This window comes from Narcine bancroftii, chromosome 6 (assembly GCF_036971445.1).
Source record: "Narcine bancroftii isolate sNarBan1 chromosome 6, sNarBan1.hap1, whole genome shotgun sequence".
NCBI classification, from domain to species: Eukaryota; Metazoa; Chordata; class Chondrichthyes; order Torpediniformes; family Narcinidae; genus Narcine; species Narcine bancroftii.
In genome coordinates this window covers 189,100,766-189,122,675 of record NC_091474.1, presented here as the reverse complement: position 1 = coordinate 189,122,675, position 21,910 = coordinate 189,100,766, and the positions used below count along the sequence as shown (strand labels likewise).

Sequence of the window (21,910 nt, the reverse complement as noted above, 5' to 3'; positions counted from 1 at the left end):
ATGTCTCTTTCATGGATAAGTTTAAGTTTTGGAATTTATGATTTACATAACTTTAACACTGACTCAAGTGTTTGGGAAAACTTTTTTTTAAAAATGAACTCAATAAAATTTAAATCTAAAAAAGGGAAAAAAAGACAAAGGTAGAAGCCTTTTGTAAATTTTTAAAATTTTTCACACTATGAACCATACTGACCAAAATACACACAAACATTTCCCTCTTGAATATACACAGTGCCATTTTCTCCCCTTTCCCCCCTCCCTTCTCTCCCTCCTTCACACCCCCTCCCCACCCACTCAATGTTCAACATATATGATACATTAAACCCATTAAACGATGGCATCACACAATGAAAATAAACAAGAAATTTGTGTCATCTACTTTTACACACTGGGTCAGTTCATTTCGTCTTCTACTTCTGTCATTTTAGGTGGTGGAGGTCCGCGGTAGGACTTCTCTGTTGTGTTCCATGTACGGTTCCCAAATTTATTCGAATACTGTGATATTATTTCTTAAATTATATGTTCTTTTTTCCAATGGAATACATGAATCCATTTCTATGTACCATTGCTGTATTCTTAGGCCACCTTCTAATTTCCAGGTTGACATAATACATTTTTTTGCTACAGCTAAAGCTATCATAATAAATCATTTTTGTGCTCCATCTAAATCGAGTCCAATTTCTTTACTTCTTAAATTCACCAGTACTGCACCATCTGCTCAACATTTGGATGAAGATTCTCGTAGAAAGGAATAAAACAAATTATCAACTACCAAAATTAATATTGACACCAAATCAACTAACCCCCTTCACAATAGATAACCTTTCCTTTAGAGAATGAGAGAGAAAAGGGATCAAAAGAATAGAAAATTGTTTTTCGGGAAATAAATTATTATCTTTTGAACAAATGAAGTGCAAATATGGTATAACTCACGGTACAATGTTTGCATACCACCAACTGAAAACCTACTTGAAGGACAAATTGGAAAGCAGGCTGAGGTTACCAGAAGGAAGCAATTTTGAATATGTGATTACAGACACAATGATAATTAAAAGATTTATAACAAACATGTACATCAAACTGCAAGAGAAAGAGAATGAGGAAACAAGCTGTAAACCCAAACAAAAATGGGAACAAGATCTAAACATAAAGATAAAGAATGAAACATGGGAAAAGCTATGCTCCAGAACTATGAGAAATACAATAAACACGAGGTTACACATGATACAATATAATTGGTTACACAGGCTGTACACCACGCCCCAAAAGTTAAATAAATTGGACCCAACAGTATCAGATAGATGTTTTCGCTATAAGAAGGAAACGGGAACAACAGTACATGCAATTTTGGCATGTGAGAAAGTGGAAAAGTTTTGGGAAGATCTAAGGTATTAAATAAAATCACAAAAAGCAACATACCAAGAAAGGTAGAAAGTTTTTTGAAAAATAGAGGAATTAAGAGTTACATAGAACAGCTGGTTAAGTGGAGCTGAGTTCATAGCCAGATCAGCCATGAATGGTGGGGCAGGCTTGACAGGTCAATAATCTGTCCTGCTCCTATTTCTCATGTTCAAACAAGATGAATTTAGTTTGTTTTCTTTTCTTGCCTTTTTTAAGTGCTTTTGAATGTTAGGTCTTACCTAATCTTTTGCTAAATTTCAAGTACACTATATATTGTTGATCTTCAGTTGTTTGGTGTTGGCTCTCCTGGAGATGATGTGGGAATGGCTAGACGACAGGACGAGGAAGTGCTTTGCATGATGATCTATTCAACATAACTGTGGAATCGCCATTTTAGATCAGCAACCCTTTCCTATTCATCAGTCCTGATGTCCAATGCCTTCATCTCCTGAAATTGACATGAGCTACCTTTTACTATTACTCTGGCTATAGGGTAATTTTGTCCTTAAAAATACTTAAACTTGGCCCAAAGGTAACCAAAGACAATTGGCTTGTGAGTAGCCAGTCTGCATTTCTCTCCTTTCTCAAAAAAAACATGTCTTTTGTTTTCTTGGGCACATCCATAGTCCAAAAGCTCTGAAATATCATTTCTGGGTCATCCTCCTATTGCATTTGAATTGAATTTATCTCATTTGAAATTTTCTTTCTATGCAACACTGGTTTGTATTTATTTGAAATGTATTTATTTTGTACCTTGTGCATGTTGTTATGTCATTTTTACTCCATATAACTTCCACTATCCCTTTCTGTAACCAGCTCAATCTTCATTTCAAATGCTATTCCAGTTCAATCTGCAATCCATGATTTTATTACGTATGCTTTCATACTTCTATTTTAGTTTGAATTTAATATTGGAATATGCCAATTTGCCCCACAACATTGAACTCATCTACCTGATAATTACTCAAAATAATCTAATAGTTCCTCCAATTTTGTCCAGAATTAACATGACAAGAATTTGAAAAATCCCCAAAATGATAGCAGTAAAAAAGAAATGGAGCAAAGTTTGAAGTATGTGGATTTTGTAGCTGAGGTGATTGATGGTTCAGCTGCCTGCAAATGGGATCACAGTGATGTGTGGGGTAGTAGGTTTGGTGAAGCTCAATTGCTCATGCAAAAATTATACGTAGCTGTCCTACATATATTTTATCCAGAAAATCATCGCTACCAATTAAAACGCCATGGAGTATGACAACCTGGATTGTGATAAAAGATTAAATGGTTGAAGATGCAACAATTAATTCCTTTTAATATTACTGAGGGACAAAATGTGATAGCTACACAAAACTTTCATTCAAAGCAAGAGTTGGCATCAAACCTAAAGATTTACACATTAAAATCTATGCTTGTGCACTTGTATTGCATATCATTATTGATTGAATAACTCCATTCTAAATAATAAAATGACTCACATCCATTAACTATATACATATTTGCAGGGTAGGAATTACATTTATATCTGATCTGCAGGAAGGATCAACAATGCTCAGAATAAAACAGATGTGAAAAAAATGTCACATTAAAAGAAACAGGGTAAGACTTGCTCCAGAGTTGAAACAGTGCAGGATTTTGAATTACAGGTAATGCACAATAGCCAACATTTCAGAAATTTAAATTGATAGATCAATGTTCAAAATTATTAGGAATATTCTATCACTTTTGTGATGTGGGATAAATTGTTTCAGTGTTATGGAACAGAGTATCAAGTTCAGTTTTATTGTCACATGTGCCAAGATACAGTGATAGAGGTTGCTTTGTGAGTGGACCAGTAGACATCACAGAATCACCAAACATTATTTAGTTGTGGTGCTCAGTGAGAATATTTGCATGATTAAATCACTATTCAGCAAACATTCCACCATCTTCCATGCAAATTATATTTCCTAATAATCTCAGTTGCCAAAATTCAATTCTTTCTAAGTGATGTTTTGGGAGAACCTCATACACTGAATGTAACATACTGATGGAATTTGAAAACCTAAAATTTTCCAGAGACACATATTTCTAATGATCACTGTAAAAGTAGCACAACATTTGTAGGCGTGTTTGCTTTTTAGCATCTTGCGTTTGGCCAGACGACGGAATGCTGGTTTTTTCAAACATAGCCCTGTTGAATAACAAGTACACTATTTATCTTGGCTTGAGGACTGTCTATAGATATGGGTATTGCTTTGGAAATATGCAGCTCAAAAACAGGCTAGAAGCACAGAAGAATGTAATATTTATTGACAACAGAGCAAGTTAATCATTCTTTACACAACATTTATTTTCTGAGAATTTTATAACTTCACAATAACTCAGCATTATAGGTCCAACTCTTGTCTTTTTATGATTTCGTTAATTACATGAACATACAAAATAAAATACACAAACAATTTTTCCCAATGTGTCTTCCAGTATGGAACAAAGTTGGTATGCCAACAATGACAGCTCCAAGATTTTTTTTTACTCTAACTTCTTTATTAAAGCTATTACTTTACTTACTGTAATTCCCAGTCAAGGCATTACAATCAACACTCTAGACTCTATGACATTTCACTTCAGAATAGAGGAAAAACTGATGACTGCCCTGTCATTGCCACCTGAAAGCAACAAATATTTCCTCTATATTCCAAAGCATATTGCATGAGGTTGGAATTGTGTGTCATGGGATGGTCTGTGGTCCACCAGCCGGACTTTCCTGGCTCAGGCCAGGAGACAGAAATAGGGAGCCGCAAATAGAAAACAAAAATAAAGCTTGATGCTTCTCACCTATTTATGTTACAAAGTTGTAATTCTGTTGCCATAGAGATTATAAACTAAATATATTTTTGGAAACGTCAATGTCTTCCAGAATTTATATACAGAATATTCAATGCGGTGTATTGACATTCACTAGCTCTGGTATGGAAATTGTGATATATTATCAGAGTACTGATAAATACAGTGAAGAGGAAGTTGGATGGTTTAGGACAGACATCAGCAGAATTCACCCATAAAGGTCATAGCACATTTCTAGCATTGTAACAGGATCCATTCCTGAATCCAACATCCTTGCATCCAAATATCCTTACAATTCAATATATCTGCACCAGCTTAAAATATAAATAGTTTAAATGTTGCAATTATTATTTTTTTCTCACCTATTCCAAATGAACAGACTCCCCATGATCGTTAATGCCAACTGAGGCTGATAGACTCTGTCCTTGTACTTGATATGTAGTTTGACTGAAAGCCAACAGTGGAATCTGATTGTGTGGCTGCAACAGGAACATTGTATAGAGAAGAGATTCAATCGAAGGTCAGAATATGAAGAACTTCTTTTGTTTACATCAAATGAATTGAACCACATTTTGTTTTAGATGTACAACACAGTAACAAGCCCTTCCAGTCCAAGTGCCCAAAATCCCCAATGATCTTACAAGCCCAGAACGTTTTGAAAGGTGGGAGGAAACTGGAGTGCCCGGAGGAAACCCATGCAGACACAGGGGGAACGTACAAACAGAGAGTGCCAGATTAGAACCAAGTATGCTGAAGTCTGTCCATCTAACCTTGGCATTCAGAAACATTACTCTCTGCACCCATCATCCACATCATGTCACTATTCCCAAGAGACAACTGGACAGCCACTTGAATATCAGTGCTAATCAGACAAGCAGGATGAAAAGAGAGGGACTGCTGCTAATAACGGAGCGACAAGGAAGGACCTTTTTTTAACAAGGTTAGTGATATTGATGGGAAACTTACCACGGTCCTTTATGCCCTTTATAAGAGGAAGGCAGGGGAACATCATCCCGCTGTTGAGTCCTCCTGGCCCAGCTGTGCCTTCTGCTCCCACTGCTGCTCCTATCGAGCCAGCTTCTCTTGCTCCAGTTACCCGTGATGAGATACAACAATTGGTTAAAAAGGCTCTTATGGATAATAGTGGTCCTGGAAGCCCCCGAACCCTACTAAGGCATGAGGGTACGGGCGGGATTCCCGTGTCTACTCTATTGAGATATGGCGGATACTCGGGGACCCACGGCCCTACATACCATTATCAATCCATTGGGGTGGGGGTAATGACCGCCAGTATTTGGCCTTGGTCGACAATGGTGCGGAGCACTCGGTGATTCTGGGTAACCCCGACCTCTGGACTGGACCGACATTTCGAATAGAGTGGATGGGAGGAGCGATCACCCTGGCGAAGGAAATAAAAGTCTGCGCCACGGTGGGTGTTGGCCCTTCCCCTATATGGTTACATGCCCTGGTGGCTGCCACTGACGAGTGTATCCTGGGTATCAATATATTAGCCAGTACGACCCTTAATACTAGCCAAGGGGGATTTGCATTTGGGATTCGGACTATTACTAAAAGACTAGTGGTGGGTCGGGCTCAGTTGGATCCTGTGATGGTGCCTCCCCCCCCCCCCCCGCCCCCCTGAAACCAGTATGCATTCCACAATATCACCTCCCTGGAGGGCAGGAAGAGATTACTGCCACCATCGATCCTTTGCAAGAAGAAGGGTTAGTGAGGCCCGCAACATCACCCTTTAATAGCCCTGTTTGGCCAGTTCAGAAGCTGGATGGCTCCTGGAGAATGACAGTTGATTATCGTTTTTTGAACAAACATGCCCCACCACTTGCTTTGGCAGTTCCGGACATTTTTACCCTTATTGAAAACATTACTACTGGGAACTCAGGAACATGGTATGCTGTCATTGATCTCGCTAATGCCTTCTTCAGTATTCGTATAGCTGAGGTCTCACAGGATCAGTTCGCCTTCACCTGGAAGGGGTGCCAGTATACCTTCACCCACCTCCCTCAGGGCTACATACACTCTCCCACTATTTGTCACAGCCTAATTGCCCGTGATTTGGAGGCGGTGCAAGTATCGCCTTCTCTCTCGATTGATGATGTGATGATCCAAGGGGCCATGGAAGAGATGGTACAGGAAGGTATGGAGAATGTCCAAGATGCCCTGATGCAAAGAGGGTGGGCCATTAACCCCGCCAAGGTGCAGGGCCCGTCCCAGACTGTTATTTCCCTTAGGATTCAGCGGCATGCTGGAGAACAGGTGGTTCCCGATAAAGTTTGCAATCTTGGCCACTCCTACTAGTAAAAAGGAGACCCAGTGTTTCCTCGGGTTATTGGGATACTGGCGACGCCATATTCCACATTTGGCATTGCTTTTATGTCCTCTATACAAGGTTACCTGAAATAAAACAGACTTTTTATGGGGTAACGATCAGGAAAGGGCATTCCAGTCTGCCAAGCAGTCTATTCTTCAGGCTCTGCCCATTTTTCCCCACATCCAAAATACCCTCCTACGAACTACAGGTCTCCGTTACTAATCATGTGGCCTCCTGGAGCCTCTGGCAGAAACAAGAGGGCCGCCGAATCCCATTGGGATTCTGGTCACGAACCATGCCTGAGGCTGCCACTCGTTATTCTGCTTTTGAACGACAGTTACTGATCTGTTACTGGGCCCTGCTGGAGACGGAAAGAATGACAGGCAATGCAGATGTCCAGTTGTGACCTGCACTTCCAATAATGAACTGGGTCCTGGCTAATGACGCTAATCTAAAGATAGGGTGGGCTCAGCAGTCTTCTGTTATTAAATGGAAGTGGTCTATTCAGAGTCGTGCGACCAGAGGGCTTGAAGGGGTGGGGCGCATACACGAACAGGTGGCTGATCTTCCGTTTCATCGTGAGGACATTGAACCCATCTTGCCCCCTCCCCTACCCCCTTCACCAGTTCAGTGGGGTAAATCATATGATTTGCTCACTCCAGCAGAACAAGAGGATGCCTGGTTTACTGATGGTAGCAGCCAGTGGGTGCAAAAAAAGCAAAAGTGGAAGGCGGTGGCTAACCATCCCAGGTCCAGAACTCGCTTATCGGAGGAGGGGGATGGTGGCTCCAGCCAGTATGCTCAGTTGAGGGCGGTCACTTTACCACTAGACCCCCATGATCACCCTCTTTGCCTGTTTACTGATTCCTTGGCTGTGGCTAATGGACTAGTGGTATGGATGCCTGATTGGCAAAAGAACGACTGGCTGGTACATGACTGCCCAGTATGGGGCAAACAGTTGTGGCAGCTGTTGTGGAATGCTTCCCACCATCACGAGATAACCGTATATCACGTTGATGCCATTGCGACAACGAACATGGCACCACATAATGCAGTAGCAGATCAGTTTGCTACTATCAGCTGCGCCGATATCCTCCCCCTGGCTCGATGGGCAAATGCATAGAATTCACATGTCTAAAGGCATTATTTTTAAGATATTTTCAAATCTTTCCAATTTTCCTCAGATTTCTGAAACAAATATTCTTGATTTACTCTTTGATCAGCACTTTTACCATGGTGGATTAATATCCATTATTTACAATAACCTAATCGATTTAAGAATAACCTCAATGATTGGGATTAAGAATGATTGGAATGTGATTTGTATATATCATTTTCAGATAAGACTGGGACACCACTCTTAATTTAATTAAGAGCTCTTCATTTTGTGCATGACATTGTTTGTTACAATTTAAGGTGGTGCATAGAATTCACATGTCTAAAGTTAAATTACCTCGCTTTAACTCTGATGTTGATTCACCATATATGTGTAAAATCTTTGAAGCTTTATTGATCACATGTTCTGGGTGTGCCCTCATTTAGAAACATTTTGGAAATATATTTTCCAAACTTTATCAGCGATTTTTAAGATTAAATTCGAACCATGTCCTTTCATTGCTTTATTTGATTTTTCTTCAACCTAAAAGAGAATCTTAGCTTTTACCTCACTGATAGCTTGAAGAGCAATTCTGATGAAATGGAAAGATAATTCTTCACCCACTCATGCCCAATGGTAACATGATATTATGTCTTATTTAAGTTTGGAAAAAATTAGATACAATATGAAAGATGTAAAGTTTGAATTTGATAAGATATGGATTATTATCACAAATTGAAGATTTAAAGTTCACGGATACACCGGAGACTCCCTGTCTGGATTCTGAAAGTCATTGTTTGATCCATATCTACATAATTTATACAAGTTAACCTTGTTTAGAGGGAGGGGTTAGATTAGTAGGGAGGAATGCATTAAATGTTAACTCAATATAACTATAGATTTTGATGTTTTGAATGAGATAAGTTAAGTAAACAAATATAGGTATACTTCTGATTTACAATGTGTGTGATATGTATATATGACCCATTTTATATTATTAACTAGAAGGCTATGTACATAGGGATTTATCTCTTAAGCTCAATAAAATATTTTAAAATTAAAAGAAGGGTTTGAGGTGTTTTTTTCCCATTTTTTGGGTAATTGTCATTGCTAGAAAAACCACTACTGCTGCCCATCATTAGTTATCGTGAGAAGGTGGTGGTAAGTCATCTTCTTGCAGTCCTTCTGGTGATGGCCCTCCCATGGTGCAGATTCCAGACTTTAGTCATGGTTATTTGTACACATTTTGGTTTGACTTATAAACAGTCCCAATTTCAGGCTACCATATTGTGTGGGACATTTGGCTTCACAGGTGTTTACTCAGGTATGTTTAATAGCCTCATTGGTGCAGGTATAAGAGAACTAGGCTTGCTTCTAAGCTTTCGATTGCCTTTGGAGTCAGAAATGGTCATTTTTCAACACGAGTTGTAACAATGAAAGTTAAAGAAGCCATAATGAGGCTGAAAAACAAGAATAAAACAGTAAGAGCCATTTCCCAAGTCTTAGGATGACCAAAACCAACAGTTTGGAACATCATTAAGAAAGAGTGAACTGGTGAATTCAGTAAACACGAGGTATTCTAAGGAAAACCTCCACTGCTGATGACAGAAGAACTCTTATCATAATGAAGAAAAATCCTCAACATATGTCCGACAGATCAAAAGTACTATTCAGGAGGCAGGATACCTGGGAAGCAGAATGTCCCAAACATTATGGTGCCCTGAAATGAGGGGACTATGTATATAAAGTAGTGTAATTTCTACAATATCAAACCAAAATAACCTTGAATAAAATCTGGAATGTGCTCTTTAATCACGTGAATTGTTTGATTTCAATTTTAAATCTGCAGAGCATGGGGGTAAATAAAGAAAAAAGTGTCTTTATCCCAAACATTATGCAGGGCACTGCATGGTATATCCATTTATGATGAAGAAACAATGATACATTTTTAAATCAGGATAGAGTGCGACTTACCATAGTTGGCTAAGGTAGAAAACTATATAGAAAAGTCGAACCAGAAAGTTAAACAAAGTAGGGTACGAGTAACCTAGTGAAAGATATATAGGGCAAGAGCCCCATTGATATGCTTGAAGGAAAAGACATAGTTCATGTGGATTTCATACAGGTTCTGATTATATTGGAGAATAAGGAAAGAAAAAGTATTTTGTGATGGACATCAAGAATAATAATTCCCCTGGATTACATGCATAGAGTTTCCTCTGAGTGCTCCAGTTTGTCCCACATCCCAATTATTACGAGCTCCCATTTTAGTAAGGGATAGTATAGACAGGAGGAACTGAAAGGTCACAGTTAACATTTCACACAAGCATAACACAAGTCTCAGTCCAGCGATAATTCAATACATTGGAAGAACTGATGGAAGGTTTATCACAGTCTGTTCCAGAATTTGATACATTTGCAAAGACTGTGATTTTGCAAGGGAAAACCATTCTGACTGCTAAAGAGAAACAGCTTTTTGAAGCAGCTGTGACCCGCCATTTCGGTAAATTGACCTGTGCCAGGAGGGTCTTTTTGGGAAGCAAAGTGCTTCATTTTGATTGTGACTAACAATGAAGGTCACTTGGAGAGACTGCTTCATTTTAAGTTTGACTAGTAGTGAAGTTACTTGGAGAGACTGGTGCCAGGGTCTTGGAAGCTTCGTGAAGGCCGCCCAGTTCAAGTCTTGCCTTCAAAAGGACCAGGAGTGTTATGACCACAGCTCGTGTGGATGGACATTTATTTAAAGGCAACACCAGAAGAATTCACGAGACTGTAGCAGCCACAAATCCAGTCTTCCCATCAGTTCAATATTAATTCTGGGCATCAAATTTCAAAGGCCTAGATTTAACACTGAATTTGAAAGTGAACTTTGAAGTATTTTCTAGATTTTGGCCTGGACTGTAATGATTTAGGAAAATCACTCACACCTGCCCACGATTTAGTGATGAGGATAGTTTAAGAGTAAAAAATAAAATGGGTTTTAAAATTAAACACTATTTGGTTCATTGCCTATTGCTATTCATTATGCGTGGTTCGTAACACAAGGAAGTACAGGTTAGTAGGTTAATTTGCCTTTGTAATTTTTTCCCCTCTGTGCTGTGAATGGTAGAATCAAGGGCAAACCGATGAGAATATGCAGAGAATTTTTAAAAATGGGATGAATGTGAAATGAGAGTAAAGGGTTGATGTAAAAACACACCAAATTGCTGGAGGAACTCAACTGGTCTTTCAGTGTCCATAGGAGACAAAGATACTGCATATTGCCAATGTTTAGGGCTTGAATCCTTCAAGGAATAAGCAAAAAAAAAAAGGATATCTCAGAATAGAGATAATGCAGGCTGGGGGGAAAGAATCCAGACCAACAAAAGGTGTTAATTGGATATGATAAGGGGAGAGGTGAGAATTCGTAACGTCTGTGGGAAGGAGACAGGGAAAAGGGAGAGAAGCGGAGCTGGAGGAAGGCAAAGATGGTGGGGGGGGGGGGGTAGAGCAGAGAAGTGAGGCAGGGGAGGGATTTAACAAAATCCAGAAAAGTCAATATTAATGCCATCTGGTTGGAGGGGCCCAGTCGGAAGATGAGGTATTGTTAATACAATTTGCAGGTGGTCTCAGACTGGCAGTGCATGAGAAAATGAACAGACATATCACCAAGGCAATGGGATTGGCAATTGAAACAGGTGACCACTGGGAGATCCACTCTATTGGGGCGAACAGAGCAGAGGTGCTCAACAAAGCAATCTTCCAGTGTGTGCCCAGACTCTTCCGATGTAGAGGAGACCACAATGGGAGCATTAGATGCAGATTCACAAGTGAAATGTTCCTTTACTTGGAAGGACTATTTGGGGCCCAAATGATGGTGAGGGAGGAGGTGTGGAGCATCTCCTGTGGTCACAGGGGTAGGTACCATTGATGATTGGTGTTGAGGGAGGAGTGGGCAAGTGAGTCATGGAGGGAGTGGTCCCTGCAGAAGGAGGAGAGGGAAGGAAAAGGGGATACGTGTCCGGTGATGGGATCATGTAGTGGCTGCCAGAAATGCCAGAGGAGGATGTGTTGGATACGGAGGCAGATGCGGTGGTAGGTGAGGGCACATGGAGGTGGAAGAGGCCAGGGGACACGTGGTCAGTGGGTTAGACAGTTGTTTCCATGTCATGTTTCTTGATGATTTTATGCAATGCAAGATTTTTAAGGAGGTGACTCAGGTGGTTATGCACTGGCTGGCACCTTTCAAAATTCCATGAATTCTGGAATAATTCCTAAAGATAGAAAGGTAGGAAATGTGATACCATTGTTCAAGAATGCAGGGAGGGAGAAAACAAATTACAGGTCAGTTAGCCTGACTTTTTGTTTTATCTTTCTGGCTGTGCATAAAACCAGCAAGCGCGAATGAACTAACACTTCTAAACAAGTCCCAGTTGTTCAGTTCTTTTCAAAGTTTTCGTAGCACAGGTTATTAAAAAGTAATTAATTGCCAAATGTTATTACCCAACACACCTGAGATTGCAATAGCTCATCAAGGCCTATAGCCACATCTGCAAGATAACTAGAGATCACCAAAAAGTAAGGCTTTCCCCATTGCTTAAATCCTAAGTAAGAGCATTTTATAAAGGAAAACCAATTGGTGTTGAACGGTGCAGGACACGAGTTGTTTTTCTATAGACTCTAGTGTTAAGAATAACAAAGTAACAATTCAGATCCAAAACTAACAAACCTTTACTGCATTATTGCAGTGAATACAGTATTGCACCATAATGTATCTTGATGAGACAAACAAAATATAAACAGCTGTAATTAATTTATCTCCCAAATCCTGATTATTGCATGCAAGCTTTGTGGTCCTTCACCCAATCTGCTGAGGATCCTAAATGAACTTTGTACAGTTCACATGCAGTGTTGCTCCAGTTTTCCTGCTTTTACACTCTTAATATCCTTGAGCTGGGTTCAGACTGACAATTGTAGGATGTAACTAATCTGATTAGCAGGGGCACGTGCAAATGAAGCATTGCTTAGTGCCATTGAGCCTCGATTTCTACAGTCACAGCACTTTTCTGCTGTGCTTTGTTTACATTCTGTCCACAAAAACAGATTTTGACGTTCCCACTGCCTTTCCCCAACACCAATCCTCCCCTCCATGCCTTATTTTTCATTGATGATCAGGCCTACACCTTGGATATTAAACCCAAGTGTAATATAGTCAGGATAATGTGAACTATTTTGTAACCACATAAGAATACACCTTTCTCACTGTAGTAACTAAAGTGTACCACTGTGGGGCATATGAATATGAGTGAGTGTGAACAGATTCCTGAGATGGTGGAAGGCATCAGTAAGTAAAGTCTCTTTTGTGGGCAAACTGTTGCTATGTGTGGCAAACCTGGGTGGAATTCTTCAGTATGGTGTACACTCCTGATGGCGTAAAGCCAAGCCCAGAGAAGGTTAAAGTCAATGCAGAGATGGAGCACCCAAAGGACAAAAAGGAACTCAGAAGTTTCCTTGGGTTGGTCCAATACACAAGTTCTTTCACACCACAAATGTCAGACTACACAGCAAACATCAGAAAGATGTTAAAGGAAGATGTCGAATTTCAGTGGTCACCATCATATCAGAGAAGTTTTGACCAGCTCAAAGAAATAATATGCAGAGAAGTGGATTTGAGATACTATAATAGAGAAAAAAGCCCTCACCTTGCAAGTAGATGCATCAAACAGAGGCCTTGGGGCAGCATTAGAACAAGAAGGAAAACCAATAGCTTTTGCCTCAAAAGCACTAAAAACAGTGGAGACCAGATATTGAGAGAGAGCTGTTGGTGGTTGTATATGGATGTGAGAAGTTCCACAAGTTTCTGGACGGAAAAAAGTTTATAATGGAAAGTGATCATCACCCACTGGATCACATCCAGAGAAAAAACCTAAACAAGGCACCAGCTAGACAGCTGAGATTACTCCCACGACTACAATGCTATAACTTTGACTTAAAATACTTACCAAGCAAAGAGATGGTGCTTGCTGATACCTTGTCATGACTTTCCCCAAATGGAAAATATGAAATGGAAGACATGGGGATCAAGATGCATCATCTCATCAGTGTGACAAGTAATAAATTAAGCCAGATCAAAGAAACCAGTAAGGATGATGTGTTGTAAATGCTTTCTTAACAAGTAAAACAAGCATGGTCAGAGAGGATAAAGCAGATACAGCCTTCAATATGTCAATTGGTCTATCAGAAGCGACTTATTGTTGGAGAATAGTGTTCTGCTGGCTAGATCAAGACTGATTATACCTGAATACAGAAAGAGATTCTCCAGAAAATACATGAAGGTCACATGGAAATGGAGAAATGCAAACTCAGTGAAGTCAGTCGTGTACTGGACTGGTATATACAAGACATTGAAAATATGGTGGCTACATGTCAAATATACCAAAAGAACAGAAAGAAGTTATGTGAAAGATGTTTAGGGACCACTTGCGTAGGGTTTTTAATTATTTAAATTTTAGACATGCAGCATGTTAACAGGTCATTTTGGCCTACGAGTTCATGCTGCCCAATTGCATCCAATTAACCTATACCCCCAGTACGTTTTGCACATTAGGAGGAAACCTGAACACCTGGGGAAAACCCTCACAGATACGGGGAGAATGTACCAACTCCTTACAGATAGCATAGGATTCGAACCCTGGTCCCAATTGCTGGCGCTGTGAAGGGGTTGTGCTAACGAGGCAGAGAAAAGGGATAAGGGAAACAAGAGAGGTGAGACAGCTAGTTGAGAGAAAGAAGGAAGCATTCATAAGATTAGGAAGCAAAAGTCAGGAAGGGCTCGTGAGAATTATATGGTAGCTAGGAAGGAACTTAAGAAAGGACTTTGGACAATTAGAAAGTAACACAAGGGCCAGGCAATTCGGATTAAGGAAAACAGACATTCTATGCATACGTGAGGAACATAAGGATGACTAGAGTGAAATACTGTCAGAGAATGATGTGTGGGCTGTCTTCAGGAGAGTGAATCCAAGGAAACCATCCAATTTGAATGGAGCACCTGGCCAAGTACTGAAAACCTGTGCTGACCAACTTACTAATATATTCATGGATATATTCAATATCACACTCTGACCGAGAGTGGTGTCCATCTGTTTCAAATAGTCCTCTATCAAACCTGTCTCAATGACTAATGACCAGTGTAACTTACATCCACAGTAATGAATTGTCTTGAGAGGCTGGTGTTGAAGCATATCACCTCCTGTCTGAGTGGTGTCATGGAGCTGTTCCAATTTGCCTAACACAGCAGCAGGCCTACACCAAACACCATCTTAGAGGCTCTACACATAGCCCTAGTAACACCTCAGTCGTAAAGATACATCCATCAGGAGGTTCTTCATTGATTCTTTTCTTTGGCTTGGCTTCGCGGACGAAGATTTATGGAGGGGGTAAAAAGTCCACGTCAGCTGCAGGCTCGTTTGTGGCTGACAAGTCCGATGCGGGACAGGCAGACACGATTGCAGCGGTTGCAGGGGAAAATTGGTTGGTTGGGGTTGGGTGTTGGGTTTTTCCTCCTTTGCCTTTTGTCAGTGAGGTGGGCTCTGTGGTCTTCTTCAAAGGAGGTTGCTGCCCGCCAAACTGTGAGGCGCCAAGATGCACGGTTTGAGGCGTTATCAGCCCTCTGGCGGTGGTCAATGTGGCAGGCACCAAGAGATTTCTTTAGGCAGTCCTTGTACCTTTTCTTTGGTGCACCTCTGTCACGGTGGCCAGTGGAGAGCTCGCCATATAACACGATCTTGGGAAGGCGATGGTCCTCCATTCTGGAGATGTGACCCATCCAGCGCAGCTGTATCTTCAGCAGCGTGGACTCGATGCTGTCGACCTCTGCCATCTCGAGTACTTCGACGTTAGGGATGTAAGCGCTCCAATGGATGTTGAGGATGGAGCGGAGACAACGCTGGTGGAAGCGTTCTAGGAGCCGTAGGTGGTGCCAGTAGAGGACCCATGATTCGGAGCCGAACAGGAGTGTGGGTATGACAACGGCTCTGTATACGCTTATCTTTGTGAGGTTTTTCAGTTGGTTGTTTTTCCAGACTCTTTTGTGTAGTCTTCCAAAGGCGCTATTTGCCTTGGCGAGTCTGTTGTCTATCTCATTGTCGATCCTTGCATCTGATGAAATGGTGCAGCCGAGATAGGTAAACTGGTTGACCGTTTTGAGTTTCAACACCATCATCCCCTCAAAACTGATCAGCAAATTCCAAGACCTGGGCCTCAATACTCTACTGTGTAATTGGATCCTGCATTTCCTCATCTCAAGACCACAATCAGTGAGGATTGGTAAAAATATCTCCTCCACAATGTCCATCAGTACTGGAGCACCACAGGGCTGTGTTCTTGGCCTTCTGCTCTATTCACTTTACACCTATAGCTGTGTGGCTCAGTATGACAATAACACCATCTACAAATTTGCTGATTGTATAAAAAGGAATGATGAGTCAACATAAACAATGGAAATTGAAAACCAGGCTGAACGTCAATGATGTTTGTCATCTTTTTGACCTCAGGAAGGCCCAGAAGAATTGGAGAATGGGAAATGGAGCCCATTTAAAAAGGAAATATGAAGAATCCTGGGAATTATAGACAAATGGCCCTTTTGTGAGTAGTATTGGAAAGGATTCATGAGCATTTGGAGAAGCATAGTCTTCTGAGGGATAGTCAGCATGGCTTTGTAATGGGCAGGTCGTGCCTTTTGAGCCTTTGAGTTTTTCAAGGAAGAGACAGAAGAAATTGTTGAAGGTACAGTGGTAGATGTGGTGTATGTGGATTTTAGAAAGGCATTTTCCAAGTCCCCCATAGTGGTCTCATTCAGAAAGTCATGAGGCATGGGATCTATGGAACCTTGGCTTTGTGGAGTCAGACTTGCCATGCCTGCAGAAAGCAGAGAGTAGTATTAGATTGAATGTATTCTGCCTGGAGGTCAGTGATTCATGTTCCATTGGGATTTATTCTGGTATCCTTGCTCTTGGTGATTTTTAGAAATGACCCAAAGAAGTACAAGGATGGGAGAGTAATTTTGCAGATGATACAAAGGTAGGAGGTGTTGTGGATAATGTAGAAGGATGCTGAAGGTTACAGAAAGATACACACAGAGTTGGGCAGAAAAGTGGCAGATGGAGACAAATCTGGATAAATGTGCAGTGATGCATGAAACACACCACAAAAAGAGGACTAAATTTCCACAGAAGTACCTGCCAGGCCATGGCACACAGTGGGAGCAGACTTGTTCACCAAGAATCAAGAGTGGTATTTAATAGTAGCCTGTTACTACTCTAAGTTTCTATTCGTCAAAAGGATGAAAGACCAGAGAGTGTAAACTATCTTCTCAGAAACTAGAGTGCTCCTTGTTGAACAAGGAATAGCCAAGCAAGTAATATGTGACAATGGAACACAGTTCACGTCACAAGAAATCAGAAAGCTGGCTGCAGAGTCTGGGTTTGTTATTACCACATCATCTCCATACTACCCAAAGGTGGAAAGACAGGTGCAAACTGAAATGCACACTAGTTAAGTGTCACAAAACAAAAGAAGACCCATACCTAGCTCTTCTATCAATACGAGTAAAACCTTTAAGGGCTGACATGAAGTTCCTGGCAGAACTTCTAAATGGCAGAAGATACACAACAACTCTTCCAAGCAAAATAGACCCTCCGGAAGACCAGGAGGAAGCCAAAAGAAGACTGGCTGACATGCAAGAAGCACTGAAAACCTGTGCTGACCAACTTACTAATATATTCATGGATATATTCAATATCACACTCTGACCGAGAGTGGTATCCAGCATTATAATAAACATGAATAAATATGGTCAGAACTCTTCAGAGGGCAGCATGTGCATATTCAAGGGCTGATGTTGAAACATGGACCCCAGCAAAGAACATCAGAGAAGCTGAGACATCAAGATCATACATTGTCAAGACAGACTGTGACAATCAGCTGAGGAGGAAAATAATTCACATCTGGCCAACACAAGATGTGATGAAGCAGAAAGCTTTAATACCAGCAAAGCCTACAACACCAATATCAAGTAAGGTGTCAAGTGAAGAGACCACAACAACTACTATTGAAACATCAACACAGCAGTTGTCAGGCGAAGCACAACAAGCTACATCACCTACACGTGTGCCACCAACACAGAGCCCAACAGTCTCAGCCAAATCCACAAAATGGCGAAGCAACATATTGCCACCAGTGTGTTATAGATAAGAACTTTTTAAAAATAGTTGTATAAATAAACTAGTGTACAAGTTCAGTGACTTAAGTTTTGCTGGAAAGTAAGTGATAAAGAACACTAAATTTTTCTTTATCTTGAGGAGGGATGTCATATTTATTCCTGATAATGTGAACTATTTTGTAACCGCGTAAGAATACACCCTTCTCACTGTCGTAACTGTAGTGCACCCCAGTGGGGTGTATATATATGTATGAGTGTGTGAACAGTTTCCTGAGATGGTGGAAGGCATCAGTAAGTCTCTTTCATTATTTGAATCTCTAAGTTATTTAAGAAGCCTCCCAAGTAACACAGACATAACACTAAGTAAGGCATCATAATGGCAGAGGTGCATCAACACAGCGCAGAAGGAGAGAACACTGGCAACATTAACAAATGTTCAGCATTGTTAGATGCACTACCACCTACTCCTGCCATCGCCAATATTCCATCCTCCCATACTCGATTCTAAAAGCCTCTTGATATTTCAAGGAGATTTTGATTATCTGAGTAAAATCAAACTAGGCTTCCACAGACATTTATTCAACACATCACTGATCAGCATAAATTAAGAGATTCATGGAAAGCTCTCAGCCACAAGCACTCAATGTTTGCCTGTTGGGTTCTGTCACAGCAAAGAGGTTATGCTTTTATTTAATTACAGAATCTATCATTGCTGCAGCTCAACAACCCTGAAACCAGAATTTTTATTTTATTTTAACCACGTCTATCCTGCATCACAAATCAAGGAAATTGGCCCAGTGTTCTAGATTTATGAAGAATTCCTTCTGCAAACTGAAATGAATAAATTTACCATGCTTAGCAAGGCAACAGTTCATAGGTGGAAAATATCTCAATCTAAATATTTACATGCTGTAACTTATCCTGTTTATCAATGTTTTCACATATTTCACGCAAATAATGCAGCAAAACACAACTATTTGCTAGAGGAAAATAAAAAGAATGAGAGTTGAACTAGAACTAAAATGGAAAAATTATCAGAAGGAATTTTTTATTTTTATTTTAAGGCTGTCCAGATGACTGATACAATTCTTAGACAATAGACAATAGGAGCTGGAGTAGGCCATTTGGCCCGTCAGGCCAGCACCGCCATTTTAGATCATGGCTGATCATTACCATCAGTACCCCTTTCCAGCCTTATCCCCATAACCCTTAACTCCGTTACCCACAAGAGTCTTATCTAACTCTCTTTTGAACATAGTCAGCGAATCCACCTCTACCACCCTCTGTGGCAGAGTATTCCACAGATTCACACTTCTCTGGGTAAAAAAATGCTTTCTCATCTCCGTCCTAAAGGGCCTAACCTGTATTCTTAAACTATGCCCTCTAGTCCTCGTCTCCCCCATCATCTTCCCTGCAAGCTATGGATGAATCGTGCTTTTCTTCTTTTCCCTTGTAGATTTCTGCAGTGTTGATGAGAGTTACATTTTTAAATGTTATATCCTGGTTTCTGTCAATTAAGGTTCATTCAAATCTAATGCCTTTGGAGGTTTTGCTTTACTTGTGACATGAAACTGGGCCACCAGTGATATACAATATATGTATATATGAATATGCTGCATGCGCGAGTGCATGCGCGAATGCATGCGCGAATGCATGCGCGAATATAAATATATGTATATGAATATACAGTATTTGTACATATGAATATTGCATATGTATTGTTTGTCTGTATGTGTGCTATGTCTGGTTGTGTGACTGCATATTTTGCTCCGAGAACATTAGAACAACTTGTACTTGTGCAATCAGATGACAATAAACATGACGTGACTTGACTTGAATTGATTATTACCTAAAATTCTTTTCATCATCTAAATATGGTCATAGTTTGCTATCAGGCTTACTACAAGGATAGAAAAATAACTTTAACATGACATAATCAGCAGATACTGCCCAAAGTAGACCAAACAATCTACACTTAGGCTGACTGAGCAAATCAAATGTAAAGCATGTTTTGGCATTCAAATTTCATGCAACAAAAGCAGGAAAACCTTAAATTGTTTGTTATTGCAGCAGTGCATTATAATTAGCTAAAATATTCTAAGAATGTGGATATCATTCAGATTAATCAAATATGTTTACATGAAAGATGATGTCATATCCAACAATTTTGTTTTGTTAGTAAATTACTTATTTTGCTCGCACTACATTTTATGTCTGTTGGCACATTCAATGAATAATTATTTTTTTTGTTGTTTCTTCTGAGAGCAATACTTGCTGCTGGATCATTCAAAGTTCAGCTTTGTTTCCCTGATAACATTCTCCTATCTGACTCAATAGATTCAAGTCCCATTTCTGAGCCTAAGGTCATAACTTAACTAAATATGATCAAGGAACTCTTGAAAAATGGTAATATGAACCTCCTTTAAAATTGTTCATTTCAAACTATTGTGAGTATGTCAAATGGTATTTTTGAAACTGTCTCCATATTTCTGATGCCCTTATTATTTTCTTCAAGTGATCCGAATTGTACTGGGCTGCCATCAGCAGCTGAATGTATATCAGCTCGATTACCCTTAGTGGTTTACAAAAATGTAGTTCAACTGTCAATATATTGAATGGTTTGGTAGAAATAGAAAAAAAGGGAGAAAATGTGAAAAAAACACTTTTCCAGAAGCAGTTGCATATAAAATTGTATTTTACCAAATCCAGGAAGAAGAGACCAAATTCTCTTGTGGAGATTAACAGAACATTTTAAAGCAAATGTAATCAAGGCTGATCTCATAGTGGCTCATTGTAAAATGGAATTGGCAAAGGTCTAGGAAATGGGGGCTGACAAACAGAGAATGGTTTATCTTACAGGAAACAACAGGTCATAAATAAGCAGGGAAGGGTAGAGAATGCATTCCAGTGATTTCAAAGGTCTTACACATCATGAAGTTGGAATAATACGGTCTTGAGTTCCCATGTGTTTCCTTGCCCTAAGAACGACAATAGAGCCAAAAGGAAATGCCATTTAACTTTCTTATGAGTTGTTTGTTCCTGGAGTGAAATGTGATGGAGTATTTCTGATTTCTTTTGATCATTTTGGATCACCTTTATTCAACAGTCATGCTATCTTTGTTGGTCACACATGATGTCATTCTCCATGTAATGCTCTTTGTGTAATGGTGAGGTATCCTTAGACCATTGTTGATCACTGCATGGATAACCATGCTTTGTAATGGATCTGGATTGGAAACCCTCAAGAATAGGGGTGGCAACATTTACCTTGTGTAATGCGCGTCGAAAGAACCAAAGACTTGTTGATCCAAACCAAGGTTTTTATTAACTAAAAGTCTGGAGCTTATCACAAGTAGGTCGACCCATCCAGAATGACCTGGTTTGGCTAGGAGCAATCATTTAAGACTTCTCAGCCAATCACAGTCATCCTACACTACCATCTGTACATATACGCGTTGGTGATAGAATCTGTACTATCATACCTTGCATGGGCCAAGTAGTGTCAGTGGTTGAATGGCAGGCTGCACTGATGCCACCATAAATGGAATAATTAAATAGATGAATGAAATAAATATGATGATGCATTTCAAGTCAGGGAAGGCATCTTCAAATCTGGACACTTAAAATAACCATAAAAGTCAAAAGGGAGAAAAATTAGTCACAAAGAGAGATGGTGTCATATATAGACACACAGGAAAAGTCTCACATACACAGAGAGACAGAGAAGTTGAAAGAGTGTTACCAAAAAGAAGTCGTGTTAGAGAGAGAGAGAGAGAGAGAGAGAGAGAGAGAGAGAGAGAGAGAGAGAGAGAGAGAGAGAGAGAGAGAGAGAGAGAGAGAGAGAGAGAGAGAAGAAGAAGGCTTTTACATTGTAAATGCAAGGTTTATTTTTGTATGGGCCAAAATCTTGACTATTTCTCAAACTATTTGAGGAAATTCCATTTCAGCCACAAACTTGATATGATAAATAAACTTAATCTAAGAGTTATGTGCAATTACCAAGTCTACATACATCACAGTTCCAGAGGTCTTTGTATTTTAAATTTAATTATAGAGCTATTAA

General features: G+C 40.0%; 1 protein-coding gene across 2 annotated transcripts in view; it reads right to left on the bottom strand.

The window, feature by feature from the left end:
- moxd1 (monooxygenase, DBH-like 1) overlaps positions 1-21,910 on the bottom strand; it is a 199,835-nt gene that overhangs the window by 144,355 nt on the left and 33,570 nt on the right. Inside the window, exon 2 of one of the 2 annotated variants that reach the window (XM_069887035.1) lies at positions 4,584-4,700. The exons of the other annotated variant lie outside the window; for it this stretch is intronic. Coding sequence (XP_069743136.1) covers positions 4,584-4,609 — 26 coding nt within the window. The 5' untranslated portion in view covers positions 4,610-4,700. The remainder of the gene's footprint in view (positions 1-4,583; positions 4,701-21,910) is intronic. 2 annotated transcript variants of the gene reach the window in all.